Source organism: Aquila chrysaetos, chromosome 10, assembly GCF_900496995.4.
Source record: "Aquila chrysaetos chrysaetos chromosome 10, bAquChr1.4, whole genome shotgun sequence".
In the NCBI taxonomy this organism is placed as follows: domain Eukaryota; kingdom Metazoa; phylum Chordata; class Aves; order Accipitriformes; family Accipitridae; genus Aquila; species Aquila chrysaetos.
Genome location: NC_044013.1, coordinates 25293835 through 25315388, shown reverse-complemented (window position 1 = coordinate 25315388; position 21554 = coordinate 25293835). Strand labels below are relative to the sequence as shown.

The following is a 21554-nucleotide window of genomic DNA, read 5'->3' as shown; positions in this document are numbered from 1 at the left end:
GCACCACAGAAATAAAGATCTCTTTTTGTAAAATGCTGGGGAACAAGGGAAAAAAAAAAAAAAAAAAAAAAAAAGGAAAGCCCTTACAGCTCTAACTGGCATCTCAACACAAGCATACCCCTTTCATAGGCTTGGTTTTGCTTACTATTATTCTTATGGCTGTTACTATTATTAATCCTCCAAAACATCACACTCATACTAAACCAGTTCTTCACTAGGCAATTTCTGCTTGTCAATATAATCCTCAAAGCTTCCACCAAATTTTGCACTCTCTTACATGACAGATGTAGGACTATGTTCTTTTGAGTGTCTGTGGAAAAAATAAAGAGCAGATATACCAGCCAATGCTGCAACAGGCAGTGGAGGGAGAAGGTGCCAAGGCTGGTGTATGTTCTGCATTAACCCTTGCAAAGGGCTGGATTTCAGAGGTCAGTGATCACTCTCAGTGGCAGCTACGTCAGGTCCCATTCAGACATTAGTCTGAGCAACCAGCATTGTAAGGCTCTTTTGAAAATCCTGGTTATTGCTTTTTAAGGCAGGTGAAAATCAATTAGTTTTGAGCTTTTTAAAGGAATGCCTTTGCTGTGGTCAACCTTGGCCACACAGTTACAATGCATTTTGCAGAGATGCACTGCTTTTTCTTTCTATTTAGTGCAAAAGCACTTAATCTTGGTTATCAGCTCCCTGAAGGTCAGGCTTATTTCTTTAGATCTATTATTTACTGGTTGAAATTTCCAGTTCCACCTTTCTGGCTATTACAGCTTCTTTCCCTAACTCCTATTCTTTTCACGATAACTCCATATGATGACTGTTGATAAAGTTAGGAGGACTGTGATTCTAAATGTCTGACCTTCTTCAAAATCTGATAATGGATACAGTTTCTGAATCATAGGTCACCTCAATTTTGCCAATAAACCATTTATTTCCAGTGGCCTTCAGACCTTGAGGCTTACTGTGCACTGCAAAATGGATTCTTCAGGGAACAATAAAAGTAAGAGAGCCATCCTTAGCCTTTGCTTAGCACATTAGGAGGGATACTTGTACTTTGGAGAGTACGTTTCTCTACGACATCTTATGTGCCACAGCCTCTAAAACCCTCACTGCTGTACAACGTTTTCTGATATTTGTATGAAACTGAAAGGTATAAGCATCTAATGTGAACTAACCACCTTTTCATTTGCAATCTATATGGAAAGGACAAGAAAAATCCATGCCTCCTTAAACCCTCCCCACCTAGTGAGGGCTATCCACTCACCTTTACCATATTGTTCAACTTACAGCTCAAGGCATAGTGCCAAGTTTTACATCACTACCTCAAATGTTACGCTGCTGTGGTAAGACTCAGTTACTCATGCTCGTAAAAGCTGTGTCGGTGCCAAGGTACGCAATTTGTTGGTACGAGTGCCTGCCAGCCTCCTTCAATGGCTTCACTGAAATGAAGTTCTCAAAATGACTTGGTCTTGCAAAAACACTGCCAGAGGTACAACTCCTATTGAAGGTCAACATTTCACGCAAACTATTGAGCAAGATGCAGAAGAAGGCATGTCGAGCATGAATCCCTGGATTGAACAGTGCTTGGAAAGTTAAGTAGTGACTGGATCCTGAGCAGGGGGGAACCGAGCAGGTTTTACTTACTGTCAAAGCTTCTGTGTTGCGCTGTTAGGGTCGTCTGCACAGAGCGACCGGCCTCTTTCATCATGGCTTCAAATTCACTTCGGCTTTTGTTTGCAAAGTTCTCCTCCATCTCGCTGGTGCAGCAGGTATAGCCTTGTGGGCAGATTCGCAGGTGCTCCCCTAAAATGAAAGAAAATGTAGTTGAATGGCCAGGTCTGGAAAAGGAAGGATTTCACTCCAGACAACCTCAGCATAGAAATATTCCAGCTCCCTAGTAACCTGGATCTGCATCAGGCTTTACATGTTTACCCCCTAATTTGAGTTACCCAGCATTAGTAGAGTGGTTGGTGTGAATGCAGGTACAAATTTTCTCACTGCTGATTGTGAGGGAATGAAAAGTGAAGGAGATAAAATTCATACCTGGGGCAAGGAAAAGGGAAATATAAGTGTCTCCTGCTCAAAGTCTGCCCTAGAACCCAGCTCTGCCTAGAATTCCAGAAGACATGGAAGTCTCTGATTAAATGACATACTAGTTGTCCTCATTAGACTTAACATGTATATTAGAACAACTATTTGAAAAGAGTTTGTCAAGAAAAAAACCCAACTCCAATGCGCTCAACCTCCTCCCAAACCAACCCCCCCAAAAAACCTATCCTGAGAAGGCATTTCCATAACCAGAGAGGTGAGACAGAGACGTGCTGAATGCTAGTGGAATTTGGGTGACTAATTCCCCTCCACACATTTTGAAATCTGCCCATTTACTATTTTTTCAATGAAAAATTTATCTCCCAGAAAGAGATGAGACCACCCAAGAAAGGGTTGCTATGACAATCACTGACTGAATATACCCTGTGCTATAGGGAAGGACAGGAAAGGCAAGAGGACTCGGCAGTCAAATTGAAAAATTCTTCAGTATGGGAGCTCCTCCTGTCCTCTGCAATCTCTTTATTGTGGAGAAGCAAGCGTTTGCATAGGCAGAGTCAGCAACATTTTAAAAATAATTGCCTAAGTTCTTATGAGTCCTTACAAACAAAGACACATCCACCTGCAAATACACCCTACATTTCTTCCTTACCCAGCAATAAGAATTCATTTGAATGAAATCAAACATCAGGGTTATTTTTTTTAAAGAATAAAAAACCTCCTTGTTCCAAGCATGCACTGAGATAAACCAATTACAAAGAAGTTACCATGCTTAACGTAATTTGATTGGGATTGCCAATGATTTTGCTGGCAGTTTTACAGGACTGCTGTCTTAACGTCATAGCTGAGCTGAAACATATATTTAAAATTGTGTTTTATCTTGTGTGTCTTGACAGCTTCAAATCCTGAACTTGCACAGTCCTACAGAGTTTCCCATTAAAATCCTTAGCTATTTCCAGGATAGAACCCTTAGCAAATGGGTGCCTTAGGGTAAAGGGTCTTTGAAACCGGGCATGTGTCCTACCCTCGTGAATGCCATGTCATTAGTAGCTTGACTAAGAGCAATTTTGACCGGAGTGCTCTGTAGTTGATGTATTTTAGGCAGAAGCCATTCAGGATGTGTTTGCATTTTGCTGGCCCTTGGGGCCCTGCTCACAAACAGCTGTGGAGCAACCTCTGCAGGGTGCTGGGGTGAGCCTGCCCTTGGAAAACAGGTTATCATGTGCATTTGCACTGAAGAGCAGTCTTCCTGCCTATGTGATGGGAATTGCTGCTCACCAGCTTTCGTAGGAGAATAACTCCCATCATCAGGCTTGTGTCATGCTCCTGGCTGAGAGGAGCGTCAGGGAGGGCAGCGTGTCCCGTGGGCTCCAGTCTCCCATGGGACACCCCTCCCAGTCCCCATGAGTACCCAGGCATCACTGTGCCACACCGTCAAAGCAACAGGAAAAACAGCAACTTGCTTCAGTATAAAAAATAGGAGTCAAATATAAACATCCTGTGGCTCAGCGCTTGTCATACCAAATGCAATTTAAGTTACAGTGCTTGCCTAAGCCTTTCCTTCCTTTATAAACTAGGTTGTTACAATTCATTCTCTGAGCTCATTTCTGTAAAGCTGCATTTGTACAAGAAAGTCATCGTGAGGATTGCTGACATGTGACAGGCAGGCAGAAAAAGGGAGCAGAAATTTTTGACGAGACACAGCTTTGTTTCCTGTCATGGCAGATTAAAAACTTTCTTCTTGTCCAGCCTCTTCCGTCCGATTTCTGCTGCCACAGGATTTGTGACGAGGATCGAAGTTTTGTTGACAGTTGTTTTACTGCAGTATGCATCCTTCCACGCTGCCTTGGTGCCCTCAAGACAAAAGGCCTTTTCAGTGTCCGTCCTCTCTGAAAGGACTATGAACAAGGAAATGGATCCCAAAGGATCCCAATGGTTCCCAAAGACTGCCTTTACCACCACCGGCTCAGTCGCTGATAAATTTTGCAGATGAGGTCCTGATCCTGCGAGCCCTTGCACTTGATAGCACCCAAAAGCACGAGCACTTCCACCACTTCTCCATGTGCTGTTATCCACCAGGGCTTGCAGGTTCAGCGTAAGCCACGAACAACCCTTTACAAATCTCCTGTTTTGGCAAACCAAGATAAAGCAGTGGGAACCGACTGCCTAGGGAACTCCCATCTCCTGGCCTGCTGCCAGTAAGCAGGGCCTGGCTGCGCAATGGTCTCCCCTACCTCCTCAAGCAGGATTCAGGCGGGAGACCTGCCTGAAACTAGGGAGAGCAAACATGGCCGCCCCAGCAAGGAGACTCCTACATGTTTGTCAAAGCTGCTGGTCAGGTGCATTCCCCCGGCACAGGCTTTAGAAACGAAAGAAAGGGGGAAAGCGCGGGGATTGCCTCTGGGGAAGAACAGGGCCTGGCCCCAGGAGGAAGATGGACGGGGAGGAAGAGCCCCGTGCTGCGGCCCAAGCTCCCTGACAAACAATGAAGAGCAGCAGAAGTGTGAGGCGCTCTAATTAAAACGTGACATGACCAGACAAAAACCTCCACACTCCCACCCCAGGCAAAGCGGAGTGCATGTTTCAGCGGGATGGCATCAGTCCAACACCTTGCTGTGCTAGCAGAGCTTCAAATAACCTCCAGCCAGCCTGCACCACAGAACAGGGGAGGAAAGAGACAGAGGAAAAAAAGACAGAAAGCAAGGGAAAAGTCACACCCACAGCTAAAATTGCTTAATTTTACACAACTTTGTGAATGGAATATAGAATTTTTTAAATGCTTGAATTCAGAGCAGTTTCAATCCCTTTTGAAGGAGCATTTATCTTAGCTTTCTGCAGGCATTTGTATGGTACTCAGCACCACAGCACTTTATCTCAGTGGGAAGCAAAGTTTTCATCATTTGTCTTTGTAATTCAAAGTCAGTGCACACAAAACAGTCTTACAGCACTATGAAAATGCTTTGCTTTCTTTGCTTTTTAACCTGACCCACCCTGGACACATTCTCTATTATTATTTAACCTTTTTTTATTGACTCTAAAATAAATGCACTCTTGACCGTATTTTTGCTCTCCTTTTATTTCAAAGTTCATTTGTTTGCTAACTTGACATTATGTCATTGCTGAAACTGCACTATAAATATCTCTGGGTTCACTTGGCAGGAGATTATCTGCAGATATCTATGGAGAGCTAGAGGTGTTTTACAAGGAGTAAATCTGCAAGATACAGTGTATGTTCTCTCCACTGCTGCGTCAGAGAAATTTCTCCCTGTATACAGCTGACGTGTTGCTAACCGCTTGCTTGAGAGCCCCTGCAAGAGCTTTACAGAAGGCAAGTGAGCACGGCAGAAGTCAAACCAGCAGCAAGCAGAGGGCTGCTCCAAATCTCATTGAAGATAACATACACTCTCAGTGACTCAAGCCAACTCTGGGTCAGGCCCAAAGAGAATTACACTATTCTATATAAGTCTGTAACTGAAACCCAGCCATCTCTCCCAGCCCTTGACTTGCAACCCCCAGCTGAGCAGGCCTCGCAGTGGAGCACAGAGGCACTCAGGGTGCATTCGATGGCTGAGCTAATACAAGCTCCGCACTGTCCTAAGCACTCTGGATTTAAGACACATTTGTGAGTAAGAGAAGATGCACTTTGGGATGCTCAGCTTCCCTTCAGAAAACTATTGGTCTGCCCAAGCCTTCAGCAGCCAAAATGTGTGGTTCAATCCGGGTATCCCTGACAGAGCCAGCCCTCCTGCAAATGCTGCCAAAGCTGGGGTGGGATGTAACCCACCGACTTCACGGTCTCTTGGAAACGGAGACAGGGCAGAGCATGCATGAAAACAGCATCGAACAAATATTTCATTTATGATTAACTGCCCTGGAGTGGAAAGGAATAGGCAGGAGGCTGATGACAAGAAAATATCACACTGCCTGGCTATGGGCGTGGATTGTCCTTCAAACGTCCTCTCAGCTGGCTAGGTTAGCAGATCATTTTGGCTATCAAATTCGTTACTGCGTTTGAGAGTGCTGAATATTAAATCACTTGACCACTTTCCCCTCAGGGACGGAGCCAGGCTGCTTTGTGGCAGTGTCCCCATAGAGGGAATAGCCATGCCCGCAGCCACCACTGACATGAGCTGAGACGGGGCTCAGATCCCTGCTTCTTCCCCACGTGTTCCTGGCCTCACTGCCCTGGCCCATGCAGGCTCCCCTTGGCTGTGGGCCCACCTGCCACAGGCTGTGCCGGGAGCCGCTGCAGCCGCGGCGTGTAGTGTAACACACCGGGGCTGCAGGATCTCAGCTAACTGAGTTCAGAAAAGGTCTCTAGCTGTTTGCTGCTGCATTTCACCCCACCATGAGGCTCCATAGCCACGAAAACAAGAGAGAAGGCCAGTCCCAGAAGTGTAAAATGCAATACTGAGAGAAGCGTCCTTGGCTCCTTTAACCATGTAAATAGTGCTATTTCTATCCTTCTCACAGGATGTTGGAGATTGAATTCATTACAATGTTTGCAGAAGGTTGGGAGTTATTTGGATGTGTCAGAGTATCTAAAAGCAAATTATTACAAAACCATTCCTCCCAGAGGTTAATTTATTTCAGGCTGTGATAAATCCATCATAATTCTTCCCTCATATTTGTAACCCTCCTCCCACTCGCTCACCAAACTGCTCCAAAAAGTCATCTCATGCTCCTGAGCCCCGGCTGCCTCAGTCCAGCCCCCCCCATGCTAGGACACCTACAGCCCAACCCCCCTCCTCAGGGGTTTCTGGGTGGACATGTCTCAGGCAATCAGGCTTGCTGAAGTCCTATGCTGCTGAGATCCCCCTGCCAGGCACGGCAGGGATGCCAAGACGCAGCCCCCAGCCAGGTACAGCCAGTGAGCACGACAGCACCAGGCAACAGAGGAGCTCCAGTCCTCTCCTACTGTCCCTGGTAGGCACTAGAGTCTGTTGCTCTCTCCCTCTTCACACTTAAATCCCATCCAGGCTAATGAGCATCACAGCCAGGAACTGAGGACAAAACAGTGTAATTCAGACCATAGCTTTTTTATTTTAATCTTCTTTTTTTTTTTAAACTGTGTCAGAGCATCTGCAGCTGATGCAAAACGAGCCTGGAGGAGGTGCAGATGTTAAAAATACCTTGCAAAGAGGTAGTGCAATGAAAGTAAATCCCCTTCCTTATGCCTCAGCTTTTCCTGCTTCAGGTGTTCCTGTCCCCATCTCTCTTGAAATACGTATCTTTAAAGAGAACATGATTTAGTGCATGCTGATAAGTATCTGACAGCACAGCCTCTAGCACTAGTACCACGATGCTACCGTGAAACCCAGTCTTGTCACAGATAACTCCTAGAGGAAACAGGGGTACCCAAAAAACATTTGGACGAGGAGAGAGTTCTGGCTGACTGCCCTTGGAAGAGCTCTTCATGCCCTTTTCATTCTAGATGCACCGAGAAACATCAGCTGGCAAGCCACTTCCCAACACTGACACCCCATAATATTTGTGTAAGGTGTCCGGGCGTACAGCTGGTCTCTCATAGTAGCTGCTAACATCAAACTGAACTGGCTATCAGACTGCTCCATTAAGGAGAGTGCAAATCAGGAATTTTCCCATATTGCAAAGGCAGGTGTTAGCTAAGTACTGTGCAGCCTGTTCCTTTGATTTGCAGTCAGCTGTCGGCAAAGTATGATACCTTCTATTTTCTGATTATGTATTGAGAGTATTGTCTTTTTTGGCTTCAGTTTGTGCATAATGTCAGAGGAATCATAGCAGGCCTGAATGTTAAGTACTGTATGGCAAACATTCACACTTTGATAAAAATGCACTGACCCATGTTCTCCCCAATCTTAGAGATACCACGGGTTGAGGATATGCATGGTAGGGCAGGTCTACGGGCTGGCCAAGAAATAAGGGGCAGAATATGGTCATGAGGAAGGGCTGTGCCCATGTGAACTCATGATTTTCCTGCACTTTCATACCAAGAAGCACTCTCAGGATAAGAAACAGAGGTGGCAGGGTGTAGCTGGGAACCAGCCCCGCCATGGACTTGGTGGGCATCTTGGATGAGCCAGACTGGGAGCTAACGCAGAGAGGGGGAGAAGACAGCCAGAGAGAACCTGCCTCACCAGCACCCTGCAGAAACCCCTCATGGACCTCAGCACATGCTATGTAGCAAGACCCACGTTAACCTCAGCCAGCTCAAGGCCACTGCAGAGCAGTGTCACAGCTCACTCGTGGAGGACTGCAGGGAAGAAGCAGGCGCTGTCTCACCTGCTGCATCCATGCTGGCCTCCCCACACACATCGCTGCTGCCTCCTGGCCTCAGTAAGGCAAGAGGGATTTGACTCTAGCACAACCAACTCCTATTTCTCTTTGCTGCTGCTGAGGGAGTAGCTGAGTATCTTGAGGGACTGATAACAAGAGCATGAAGTCTTTTCAAGCTGCACACCACAGGTCTGAATTTGTCCCGTGTCAGCAGCTTTTATAATGCCTTACCATCTGATGGCTGATCAAATAGCTTGTGCTATCTGAGATGAACTAATGTTTTCGTTCCAGATAAAGAAAACAAGCACTACGTTCCACACCAGTGATAAAAACAGCAAACTGGAAAAAATAGCTAGAGAATATGCTTATTCTGTTAAAACAACGCACATGTTTAAGACAAGACAATAGCAAAACATTAAATGCTTGTTCCCACAGCTCATCATTCAGACCAGGATTATAGCAACAGAAGTGATCAACCAAGAGCAGATAATCTGTAAGATTTGCTCTTTCCACTCCTTACCTTTCTACTCCTACCAGGATTTAATAAACTACCAAAACACTGTTAACCAAATAAGACAACTTAATCTGGCTACTGCGTGGAGTTGGCTCCCTACCAGGTTAGCACTGTTCTGTAATTGCATTGCAGTGAAACCCGGACACAGTGAATAGATACAGGTATTTCTGAAAAATATCACAACTGGCACCCTTGGAGCAGAAACCCACTGATGGGTGGGAAGGCTTTGGGACTGCCCTGTTTCCTACCAACACAGGCCATTCAAGTCAGCAGCCTGGTTCCCAGGGAGCCGGGCAGGAGGGTGCAGGGGAGGCTGAATAGGAATTTCCTCTGTATTTGCTCTGTTCATGTGTCAAAATTTTTCAGGCTCCAAGGCTGTCAGCTCAGTGTCACACTCACACACTAGAAATGTGGTATCAATTTGTTTAATCCTAGACCCTGATGTCAGAGGAATTTATAAGGCAGGCAAATATGGGCAAAAAAAGTTAATTAACAGAGGGGAAAGAGCCACCTCTGTGTCCTGGAAAAATATCAAGTACCGAGTAGATAAGAGTGCCTTCAGAAATGACAGTCTGAAAATCCTAATGTCATCTATGTATGCTACAGTGGCAAACTGCCCAAAGGAAGGGAACAGAGAAAATGTCACAAGTGCTGACAACAGACTTGATTCTTACTGAAAAGATCTGCATGAAAGCACTTTACCCACGCATTGCTCCTTTGGGTTTTGGGAGTGTCTTTCTGAATGAAACAGAACACCCCTTCCCATCACACTGCTCCCCCAGTTTCTTACTCAGGACCTGGATCTGCCCTTAGCTACATGGGTCTGACTCTACCTCCAACTGCAAGCTGTGCACATGCAGCAGGAATCAGCACAAGGTGCAATGATGCAAGCCTCTTTTTAAGGACAAAGTAGGAAATGCTTTATAATTTGCAGTAGAAAATACCTTTTTTAGTGGTTTGAGAGAGGAAGGAATGAATGAGGGCCAAATCCTCAGGTACCACAAGCAATGAAGGACCTCTATCTAGCAGACCTGACTGAACACACCAAAACCCAACGCTCCTCAGGTCCTCTTCTGGGCACTGGATTCTCCGTTGGGGAGCTCCTGAGCAGGTCTCCGCTCCAGGAAAGGAGATGATCCATCATGAAAGGCTTCAAAGGGGAGCTGGGATATGGTCTACAATTAGCACTCTCCAAATACATGAGTCTTGAAAGAAGCCTTCAGTTCAGACTAGACTAGTTGCAAGGATCATGGAGAAACACACAGGGAGTTCACTGTTACGCTCTTTCCTCTCCCCTTCTCTGAAAAACAGAAAACTCTTAAAAAGAATCTTAGACAAGGGAAGAATTATCTTGTCTCTTCACATAACACTTGTGGGGACGTATTGAAGTTGTGTGTCGTAATCCATCACTATCAACCTCTTTCAGAGTTGTCCTGAGCACATCAGCTTCTCACCAGATGTTTTGGTTCTTTTTTTTCTCTTTTTCTTCTTGGAACAAAGAGTCTTTTTATCCTCGGTTTGATGCAATCTAAAATAAGATCAAACTGAAAACCTATCACTCTTATCAGATGCAGCTTCGTTGGAGGCTTCATAACAACATAAATATGTTATTACATAGGAGGCAGAGCAATTCATTAAGCAGAATCTTTTCTTCCAATTCCTTCTCAGAAAAATATCTACTGGAGAAACTGTCAGCTCTTCCCTGTGCCCTGGCAGCTTGCTGCCAGAAGGATCAGACTGGAAAAGGAATCTCAGTAGTAAACTGAGGATTAAAGATGCATTTCCCACTAAGAGGTTTAAGAGGTGAAGGCTTTTGGTTTATTCTCCATTAAAAAAAAAAAAAAAAAAAAGCTTTGGGGCAACAATTCGTATAATCCATGACAGGAACTTGATGAAGGGTTTGGTCAAAACCAAAAGGCTTTTCCAGTCCCACTGCTGAAGCCCTGCAAAGAAAATGGTGATACTGCACTTTGGGCTATTTTGAGATAAAGAGACTAACGAGCTTCAGCAAGCTTGTAAGATTGTTGCTTAAGAATGGAGAGTGCTTGTAGCCAGTCCCAATCATTTCAGTGCAAAGAACAAACTTGGATTAACCTCTCATGGAGAAGTCAGCATGTAGAGAACATTTCCTTCTAACCCCAGCAAAGCTGCTCAAGCAGTAGATGCTGGTGTGAAAACCGTGAAAATCCGTCTTTCTGGGTCTCAGACACATGCTCAACACTGGGCTCCTACAGAGCACCCCCTATTTCTTATCCCTCTGCCCCTCTCACAGGATGCTGTGATGAGCAGGATGTACCACACCGGAGGAGGAGGCTGGGCATGATGCACAAGTGGGCTGCCATGGCTGCCCACCTTGATGAGCCACACGCCTGGTTGCTAGCTCGCCCAAGTGAGGACCGCACGCTGCCTCCTCCTGCTCAGCACAGCTACAGACACTAGCACTGGGGACTGCGTGGGTGGCTCATTCCTTTCCTGCAGGAGGATGTGTGTGTCCAAGAAGGATCTTGCCTTCTAGCAACAAAAATCTCCCAAGGGAAAATAAACAAACTAAAAAACCTCAACCACTCTGTCTGCTGGTAAGAATGAAAATGACTCCTGAGTTTGCAAAAAACCTTGTCTTTAAATAGTTATTAAACAAACGAAGTTCTTGGATCTGAATCTGATTCTGAGAGTTCGCAAACCAAACTGCCTATGCCTAAAAATTTAAGAAATTACATTTAATGACACACATTAATCTTAAATTCCATAAATGTGTGTACACTTTTCAAAATCAAAAATAAAAAGATGCATGTCACGAACTGTCTGAACCCCACAAATTCAAGATCACCCTTTTTTAGATCTTTGTAAAAATTTAAAAGACTTTACCTATGCAGAGTTGGCTTGTGCCATAAATTAGGAGTGCTTATACTTCCTCTAAATCTCTTTGCTGTATGTGTTGGCAGGGATGTGGGAAGGTGCAGGATTGGAGGGGCAAATTCGGGTTGCTGTGGGCTTTTTCACTTTGCAACTTGAAGCTTTTATCAGCCCCAGAAATGCTTCGTTCTTCTTCAGCTATTGCTTTGCTTTACTTGTCAACATAAACGTTTTGGCCAGCAGCAAAAGTGCTGAAGAACTGTGGAGCTCTTTCCTACAATTTGAGCCACCGTGAAAGGAAATGGCAAGTATTGTGGGAACATGAAATTGCAGACCTCCAGTTTGACAAAGCTGATGCAGCTGATGCAGAACTTGGATGGATGAGTACCAGCACCAAGGCTGGAGTCTTGCAGAAGCCTCTGGCCACTGCACGTGAGAGATCTGCAGCAGAAGGAATTAAATATGCTGCCTTTCACTTCTGGTTGCAGAAGCATGTAGGTGAAACCTGTGCCATCGCTCTTCTTTTTATGCCTCCATCTCATCTTCCAAAAGCAGATTACAGAAAGCTGCCTGTAAACCCAAAGATGCAATGGTTATCCATAAAGAGCTCCACTTCTACCCTTAAAATTAATCCAGTGGTATGAGGAGATGAGGGCATCAGTCTGGTCCTGCCACAACCGTTTCACGAACAGATTTCTGTTTCCACAAGAGTCAAACCATCACCTTTCACCCCCGCACAGAGGGGTGACCCAGAGGACCAGGCTTAAACTGGGACAAACATTTAAAACTCCAACGCCCTGCTAGATCTCAGTGTGGCTCATAGTGCATATGCCCAAAATTTTACCAGAGAAATTTATTTTAGGCAACTTCTGTTTGAAAACTTAATGGAAGTGTAGCTGTTCTCCCCTGAGCGTCAGGAACAGATGACTAAGAAATGTTGCCAGTATCTGTCTTTCAGTGAGATTAGTGTTGGGTTTGTGTGGTATCCTATTTATAACTTTGACAAACAGCTCACCCAATCATTTCATACTTAATCATAGCTGTCTGCCCAGCTCCCTTCAGAGAAAAGCTTTTCAAAAAGTATGTGCCAACATAATACGAACAAAAGGAAGCAAACCACAGTCAAGAAAAAAAGACCTTGCTCTCAAAACCAGCAACCAGCAAAAGCTCATGAGCTCTACAGAAACCAGGTCTTGGTAAATCATAAGGCATAATTAGAGTGTCATTATTCATGGGACTGCATAGCTATAGTTAGTCAGTGTTTCCACTGTAAACCCCTATTTTCACAGAGGTTTGCAGCTCAGCTGCAAGGAATTTGTCTGTGATGAAATTTGGCAGTAGAAATTTTAGAGCAAGGATTTTATTTTTTTTTTAAACCATTTAAAGATCCCCCCCCCCTTCAAGTCCCCTCATACTTCTGAGGCTGTAGCAGTACTCAATGAAAGAAACAGAAACCACTTCTCCCATGTTCTTTGATGTTTAGTTTCTGTGCACGTCTTTGTGTGGTTAATGGGATCAAAAATATCAATTTAGCGGGCATTTTCAAATATAGAAGTCTTAAAAAAATTGAAGTTGCAATTCCCACAACAATTACAACTCAACTTTCCTTTGGACGTATTCATAAGCATTACTATCTATGGTGTTAATTGCTATGCATTATGGGGTCTTTACATTCAGAGTAAACCCTGCATATTCATCTAGTGCCGAAGTTGGGTTTACATTTCATGGGATAGAGCTGTTAGATTTCTTTTACATTTCTTTACATCTTTCTTTCTTTGAAATAACATTTTCCAGGGATTATAAGAGATTACTTTCTGCTGGACTCACCCTTAAGACCTACATTCGCCCAGCTACTTCCTCCCCGCCTACCCGACTCTTCCATTAGGGCTCACATTTCAGCACATACACAGGCATGGCTGGGACCACTAAGAAGAAGCATGAGGAAGGGAAAGGGACAGGCAAAACACCTGAGTGGGACATTTTATCCCAGACAATATTAAACAGAGCCTTTCACAACATTTTCAACTACTCAAGAGAAACACACTGCTGTTTGCATTTGTCTGAACATCAGAAGAATGCATTTGCTCTTTTCCAACTAGCTCTGGCTGAAGCATCCTAGAGATTCAGCATCCCTGGATATGAATGAGATTTACTTTCACACATATGGACCACACGCTAGCAAGGTACAGCAGTCTCTGGGCACTATGCCTGGTTGTCACTGCATGCCACAATCAACACACATCAGAAGGTAACTGCTTCAAGTGCAGTTCCAGCTCAGAGTGGTGGAACAGTTACCCAGCTTGAAAAAAACAGTGTAAAACTGTGAGCTTGAAGACTTGCAAGTCTCAGTCTGGAACTGGATCACTGTGAATGGTCTGAGTGTTCATATGAGTATCTTTGGTGCACAGGTTTTTAAAGAACAAACTAGTTTATCCAGGCAATTTGATTTTCTAGTGAAACAGATGCCACTGTGTAACACCACCATGCTTCAAAGAGTGTATTCCTGGACCTTGATGTTGGCATATGGGAAACTGGGCCACCTCTGAGCTTCTACGACCTTGCAATGCTCATGCCTTCCTTAAGCTTCCCACCCCAGCACTAATGAGCTTCCCCTCGGACAGCTTGGCAGAGGTGACAAAGATGAGAGTGTTTGCAAGGTACCACACATCATTCCTGAGGGCAGCTGCCACCAAGCTCCCTGCGATCCCAATGCACTCTTCAGAGGACTAGAACAGCAACACAATCTGTTCTGATTGGGAGGAAAGCAGACACACCACCACCTTGACCACTAGGATTTGTGGAAACCATAAAAGAAAAATTCTCCTTTTAGACTGGAAGTACTTATCTCTGCTACAAATTGTAGCAACCACAGTATTTGTATTACAGGAAGGATCTGAACTCCCGCCATGTCTTAAAAACAGTACAAAGCAGAATTCCTAGATATACTACTTGAATCTGCTTTTCAAGGTGGTAGTTAGAAATTAAGAGGCAAATGAACTCAGTAAGATTATTCATGTACCTTCAATCATTTACAGGAATGTTAGCAAGATCTTGGCTTCAGAGGGCTGGATCACGCTTTCCCACTGCAACCATTATTAACCTAACATAACATGTTCATAGAGTAAGAGATGATAACGATGCTGTAACTGGTCTCCATAGAATATGGTTATGATTAGGGAATATCTTAGAGAAACTGTCATTCATTAAGCACTTAGCTAAATGCATAAGATGGGTGAAGGAAAAGCTCTGTAATTTCAGGAATTTATAACTTGAAAAAGATCCATTCTTGACATTTTGGTTGTTGGGTCTTTTTCGCTTGAGTGTTGCTAAGAAATAGCAGGTTCAGTTTAAATGAAAACTACACAATTTTTTTCTCCACCTCTTTTCCCTTAAATGTAAGCTTTCAGTCTTCTGCAGCCACCATAAAAGACATCATGGGCCAGTCAGTAAAAGATGCAACTTTTAAAACCCAAATTTAGTTCTCCCGATACAGTGTATCCAAGCAGGCATATTATTCCCAGCTGGGAAAATCTGTAGTGCTTCAAAGTGCATCTCATACATCAAGTCCCAGGTACTTAACTAGAGCGAAACCCAGGATCCCAGTCAAAGTGGCAAAATCTCCTTTTGATCCCTCTGTTCTCACTAAGATGCTTTTCTCTTGAATAATCACATTCTTTGTGCATCACGGCACAATAATACTGTCACCAAATTTTTCTCTCTCGTCTTAGCAAAAAAGAAGGGACCATCCCCAGGATTCAGAAAGCAGTTTTATCAAGTCTGCAAGTCAACTCCACTTCCAGATTCAGATAAGCCACAGGGAAATGTTCTTGGCACTCTTAAAAGATGCAATATACTACATCCACACATTCACCAGTCTGGCCACTATTAGCGTAAGTGATGAATGTAATTCAAAAGCACTTTCTCTTTTTGCAAGATCTTAAGAAAAATTTAATACCAGTCTGACCAGTAAGTAAATGACACTATAACTACCACCACGATCAATATGTTTTTCAGCAATGCCTTGCAGCATTCCTTCCGTGGCCCTGCCCACCTCTCGGCTTGTTTCTGAGCTACTTACATAAAACGAAGTACCCACAGAGAAGCAAAAGCTCCTAGAGCAGAACACTGTCATACTTGTGTGCAGGTTGCTTGCCTCTCACCAGCTAACTATGTGGCCTTTACAGACCAATTTGGCAGGAAACTGGAGAGGATTTCCTCCTCTGAGCACCCATGGAAGTAAACACTGCAATTCTCCTGGTTTTGGTGTTTATAAGCAAGTCATGTTCCAGCCTTCAGGCTTCCCCAGGGTACTGCTGAGGGACTGCTCCTCTCCTACCATATGTGCTCACACAGCTTGAATGCCAGTCACAGTGAGCCTCAGTGAACCTGCACCGGAGAAAATCCAAGTGGAAATCTCACAGGAACAGGTGTTGTCACTGGGGATGCTTAGAAACAGGCTGGGCAAACAGCTCTAAATATACTCTACTCAGCAACTCTTATTTGCTGTATCCACTGAGACCACATGGTCTCAGAGGACTTTTTCAGTCTTCCATTTCCCAAGATGTTATGACCTGTCCGTCTCCTTAGCTGGGATGTCAGGCAATGGTATAGATTGTAGGGGAGGTTCTTGCACCTCATCTGGGAATCAGGACAACACATCCATCAGGATGTGAGAGTGACAGTCAACTATACTTATCCAGCATTAGAAATAAGAGGACGCAACAAGATCTGCACCTTTAATTGCATCCTCATTCCCTGTGACAGCTGAAACCCCCTTAATTAATACACTTCACACACTGTCTATTTTTGATCTAGTTCAAATTCTAGCCATCAGCAGAGTATGTTTGTCCCATTCCTGCTGAGATCCCCCCTGGGATTTGTGATGCCCATCACTCAGCCTCGCTGGAGGAGGAAGACAGCAGATACTTCTCCCCCGCTATGAAGTAGACCCCTCCCCTCCCTTCTGAGTAGGACTGCTTCCCTCAGCTTCCTCAGCACTCCAAATTGCCCTCCTTCCCTTAGCATACAGAGCTGAACCCTTTAATAAAACAAAGTCCCTGTCTTCCACCTGTCTTTCAGCCCGCCTCTGAAATTCGACCATGAGACTTCTCTGCTACATTTATGAAAGGTATGTAACTCTTCTCCTGTAATCAACAGATTCTACACGTCCTCGCATGCATACGGCTCATCAGCTGTGGACCATACTGCATTACTGCAGGAAGGAGAAGACCGTGTGGTGGACCAGCAGGTCGACTGTCATCTCTTCTGGCTCCTTCCCAGGCTCTTCTCACTGATGCAGATTACCCACTCGCTCCTCCTTCTTCTTCCTCTTCTTCGACCCCTTTCACTCCTATCCTGTGGTTCCCCACATTCGTGCTGAGTAAGTGAGCACTGCTGGAGTGGCAGCGCAGCAGCTATGCTCTAAACTCCACAGCTCCTGTGAGCAAAAACCTTTGTTTTCCTGAAAGTCCCCACTTCCTTCACAGCAAGTTGCAATCACCTGGCTTACCGGGGACACAGAGGAAACATCCCTGCTTCTATCCCAGCATGACCTTCCACTGACAACTGGCTCCTCTCGCTGCTTACAGAGTTCTGTATGTGCCTTAAAAAGATATTTATTAGGGTGCACAAATAACAAAACCTGCACTTTGATCAGCGGTTGCCTTAAGCCAGCAGAGACACTGAACTACTGACTTCTGAGGCAGCATCTGACAAGGGGAACAAATGGGAATGGATCAGATCTCCTTGCAGAGGAGCTGCTGTTAGAAATCCAGCTCCTTTTCAACATGATGCAAAGCACTTGCTGTAACTTCAGGTTGTTGCCCACCTGAGGCCTGAAGCTGCTCTCACTGAAGTCAATGGCAAAACTCCCGCTGACTTCAAAAGCAGAGGGACTGGACCCCCAGTGCTTTCAACTCTTGTAACCCACCTGTGTTTAACATCAGGTTAGCCAAATTGGGAAGAGCTTTCATATCTATCAGTCCTCTTCTGAACAGCAGAGGGATGTTTGTCCGAACACAGGCAAAGCCTTTTGCTCAATTACTTTAATCACAACCACTATACAGTGATTGACCTGATGTCAGGAGCTTGAACCTTGGCTTGAAGTGCCACTTTTCAGAAGTGAAGCACGCTGCAAGTAAGATGCTTTATAGACCCTACTGGCCTGAACCAACAGTTCCTCCAAGGTGGACTTTGTATACTCCACGCCAAATGGCCAACTAGTTCCTAGCTATGACCCTTTAGACTCTGTAATTGAGGATATTGGCAAAGATGAGCTTCCTTCACAAGTCCTGAAAGTATTCTGATTTCATGCTTTTGCCTGCCAGAAGATGTGGACTTCTAGATGGATTTTAGGGTTTGGTTTTTTCCAGCCTGAAACATTATATTTCAATAAAGGGATCCAAGGGTCACACGAACAAGTTAGCCTATACTTCCTGAGGCAGTTCAAAGCTACCAAGATTTCATGTGAAAACAAAAACAGTAAAAGAATTTCAGGACGGGAAAATGATCTCAAAGCCTTATCACACTCTAACATGGGCAATTTTCAAGGTGTCCTTTATTCATATTATCTACTTTAATTCCTAGCAAATTCCACTTTCATTGCTGATAAGTATTCAGAGAAGCCAAGGAGTCCTCTCCCCGCTCAGCTGAGTGGGGCTGAGATCAGCTGTCAAAGGGGTGGCTTTGCCTTAAAAAGGAATTAATGCATAGTGACCCTATGGCATGGGTTTTGCAGGAGGGCGCTCCAGGAGATCACAGTCCCTTGTAGCTTTACCACCTACCAGTTAAATTCCTGAGACCTGTTGCTGCTAGGAAACCTCTGTGTTAGAGTGACCTGTGCCATTCAGCCAGCCTTTCCTCTTCTCAGCAGTCTGTTCTTCTCTCACATCTCTTCCTCCGACTTCACCCATTCAAACTTCTTTGCCATCATCTGTCCTTTTTCCTCATCTCATAGATAAGCAGCTTGACAAAGGCACACTAGGGATTTTAACTACCTGAATGCAACGCTGAGGTTGCTTGCTTAGTAGGAAGAAATAAACCCCATCAGCTGCAGTGCCATGGATTCATTGTCTCTGCAAGGCAGGATGGGCATCCCTGTGGTGTTTCTTTTTAAAAGAATACAAACTTCTCGTAGGAAAGCTCTTAGTATCTCAGAAAAAGAAACATTCAGTGGAGTGGCCTTACTAAAAGTGCGTGTTGCACTAAGGCTTACAATCATGTGGTTTATAATAATAATAATAATGAATTGTGCTTATCTTCACAAAACCACCAAAGCAAAGGCACTGGTTCTCTCACTTTGAGCTGGAGACATAAGGCTCAGCTGCAGGCAGGCTTGGGGAGGCCCCCAAAGTGTAACGCTGCCTGCTGGCACCTGAACCGTAGACTACCGTGTTCTCAGATGGGATGAATCAAGCCAGTAAAGGACTCTGGCACTGTGTCCATCTTGGATGTGCACAGCAAAGTGGCTGATAAAGATGGTCAAGGACCAGGATGAGAAAAACCCCACCATGTCCCCTGAAACAGCTCATTCATAGAAATCTACCAGTGCATTGGGCTGGGTGTCAGCATGCCCACCCATCCACAGGCAATTCACTTCTGCACAAACATAGGTACATTGCCATAGTCTCGTGCAGTGACTCCCCCTCCACTGGAGAAGCGGCTGGAGAACCCAGTAGAAACAAGCCCAACAATTCAGTTGCAAATGTCAAATCTGCCTGGGCAGAGGGAGCACAGGCAGAATGTGGAGCAGGCACAATCCACAGCGCTCCTGCATAACAAGCAACAAGTCTTTCCATAACCAAAGTGAAAATATCACTTCCCTGAGGAACAGGGTATTAATTATAAGCCTATGCAGTTTTAGCAATGCCTGCTATGTTTATTTTGATCCTCACTACCACACACGTAGAAGCGGCAATACCATCTTTCTTTGGAAGTATTAGACATTACAAACCTCATTTAAGAAAACAGATTTTGCTAGCAGGCCATCAGAAAGATAAGAAATAACCTGACTACACTCTAGGCCATAACTGTTTCAGGATTTAGCCACTGAAAATATACCTTTTGTAGCCTGCTAGGGTTGGGAGATAGCATCTTTTTTAATCACCTTAGCTCAAGCCCTTCAGATGCTGCTTAACAGCTCTATTCAGACCTAGAAAGCACAATTCTGGGCTGTCTGTCATTCCTGCTTGCAATCACTATTTGTTTCCCGTGCAGTAAAGGGTTGCTGTCAGCTAGGCCGTATTTTTTCCTTATCCTAACTGATGAAAGTAAGATTGTGGGAAGCCCTTACAAGAGCTTATAACCCTTGTCTTTCCCAGCAGCACATCCACTGTTTTGCTTTTGGTTCAGCACTCAGACCATGAACCTCTGTGCCAGTAAATGAAGCAGTGTCTGGTGTTTATATCTCTTACTGGTCACTGCTATTTTTTCCCCCAGGGCCTGACTAACACTCAGCCTTTTCAACCCCTGTGCTTATCCCTCGTGTTTTTCAGTCACTGCAAATTTGGTTCAGTGTCAGCTAAAGTGGGATCGATAGCCAAGAGCTGGACCCAGACAAACGTTTGCTCGCATTCACATGCCGGGGCTAGACCACCATAGAGCCCCAGGTGGGGAACACGCCGCAGGGAGACCCACCTTGTCTCCTCTTCACTTTGCCCAAAGTTTCTTGCACCTCCGGTGGGAGGGATGCACCCCACTGTGAAGCAGTGGCTGCTGCCTCCTCGATTCCAGAGCATGCTCAAGACTCTGAAGCTGGATCTGTGAAAACTTGTACTGTTTGGATTCAGGACGCTACATAGTTACTGATACAAACCAGGAGCTGCGCAGCCCGAAACGTGGCAGTCATTAAACGTGTCTCTTGAGGTCAGGGCAGGTGACTCATAAGGGAAGCCCTTAGTCTGGCTATCTTCCTGTCCACTCCGACCATTACTGCCCAGGGTGTTGAATTATTAAGATAATCTGATTAATATTTTCAAGAATGTTTTGTTATTTTGAGCGACTAACTCCAGGCACCTTAAGGAGGCCTAGTTTTCAAAAAGCGCTGAAACTTGCCTTCCAAAATTCAGAGCCTCTCTCGTTGCAGCAAACTGAGCAAGTTAAGGCAATGGAAGTAACTATGAAAATCTGGTAGTAAATGAAGAAAATGGAGAGCATGTGCTAGTCAGGAGCAGCCATCTTTCTGCACCCTTTTTTCCATGTTTCCAATGTTACAAATCCAGCTGGGTTTCTTTTAAAATTCTCTTTCTGTTGAGAATAATGAGGTATCCACGGGGGAAAAAAATGCTGAATATCTAAGTCACTCCTCATGCCAGCTGTAGGCCCTGCAGCACAGCGAGGCTCAGGCACCCACCCTGTCGCCTCTTGAGTTCGTGATGCGATGCATCAGCAGGTGAAGCATCTCTGCCCCACGGAGAGTCCCTGCCTGAGCAGCTGCAGCAGAGCCCACGTGCTCACCCAGGGCTGCGGGCAGGAGGCTGAGAGGCAGCGCATGACATGGCTGAAACAAAGGGGGGCAATCCCCGGGGAGGGGGTGCAGGCAGGCCATCATGGAGCTTCTGACAGGTCTGATTCCAACACACTGCCCAGGAGACAGGAGCCCGTGACACCGAGAGGCACGTGCAGCAGAACAAAGCAGCGCAGCAGCTGCCAGATTACCTGGGGGTCCAGCTTCCAGCTCTCCCCAGCAAGCACCTCCGCTTTGGCTCTTCAAAATCCCAGCAGATGCAAGCTCCCTGCAGGGAGTGCCTTCCTCCCTCATCTCAGAGCAAGGCGGTGAGCAGCTGTGCTGAGCGCGCAAAACTGAGGTCGCTCAGATGAGGTAAAAACAAACCTTCACTGAGCGTGCAGGGGGCTGCAACGTGCTTCAAACTGTGCCTCCAAGACAGGACACAACAGG

General features: G+C 45.2%; 1 protein-coding gene across 3 annotated transcripts in view; it reads right to left on the bottom strand.

Annotated features, from left to right (window-relative positions):
• The window catches only part of GPC1 (glypican 1), a 220782-nt gene that overhangs the window by 109552 nt on the left and 89676 nt on the right, over positions 1–21554 (bottom strand). For all 3 annotated transcript variants that reach the window (XR_003925549.2, XM_030029161.2, XM_030029162.2), the window contains exon 2: positions 1636–1794. Coding sequence is in view for 2 of the 3 variants with exons in the window: in XM_030029161.2 (XP_029885021.1) it covers positions 1636–1794 (159 nt within the window). In the remaining variant the exon portion in view is untranslated. The remainder of the gene's footprint in view (positions 1–1635; positions 1795–21554) is intronic.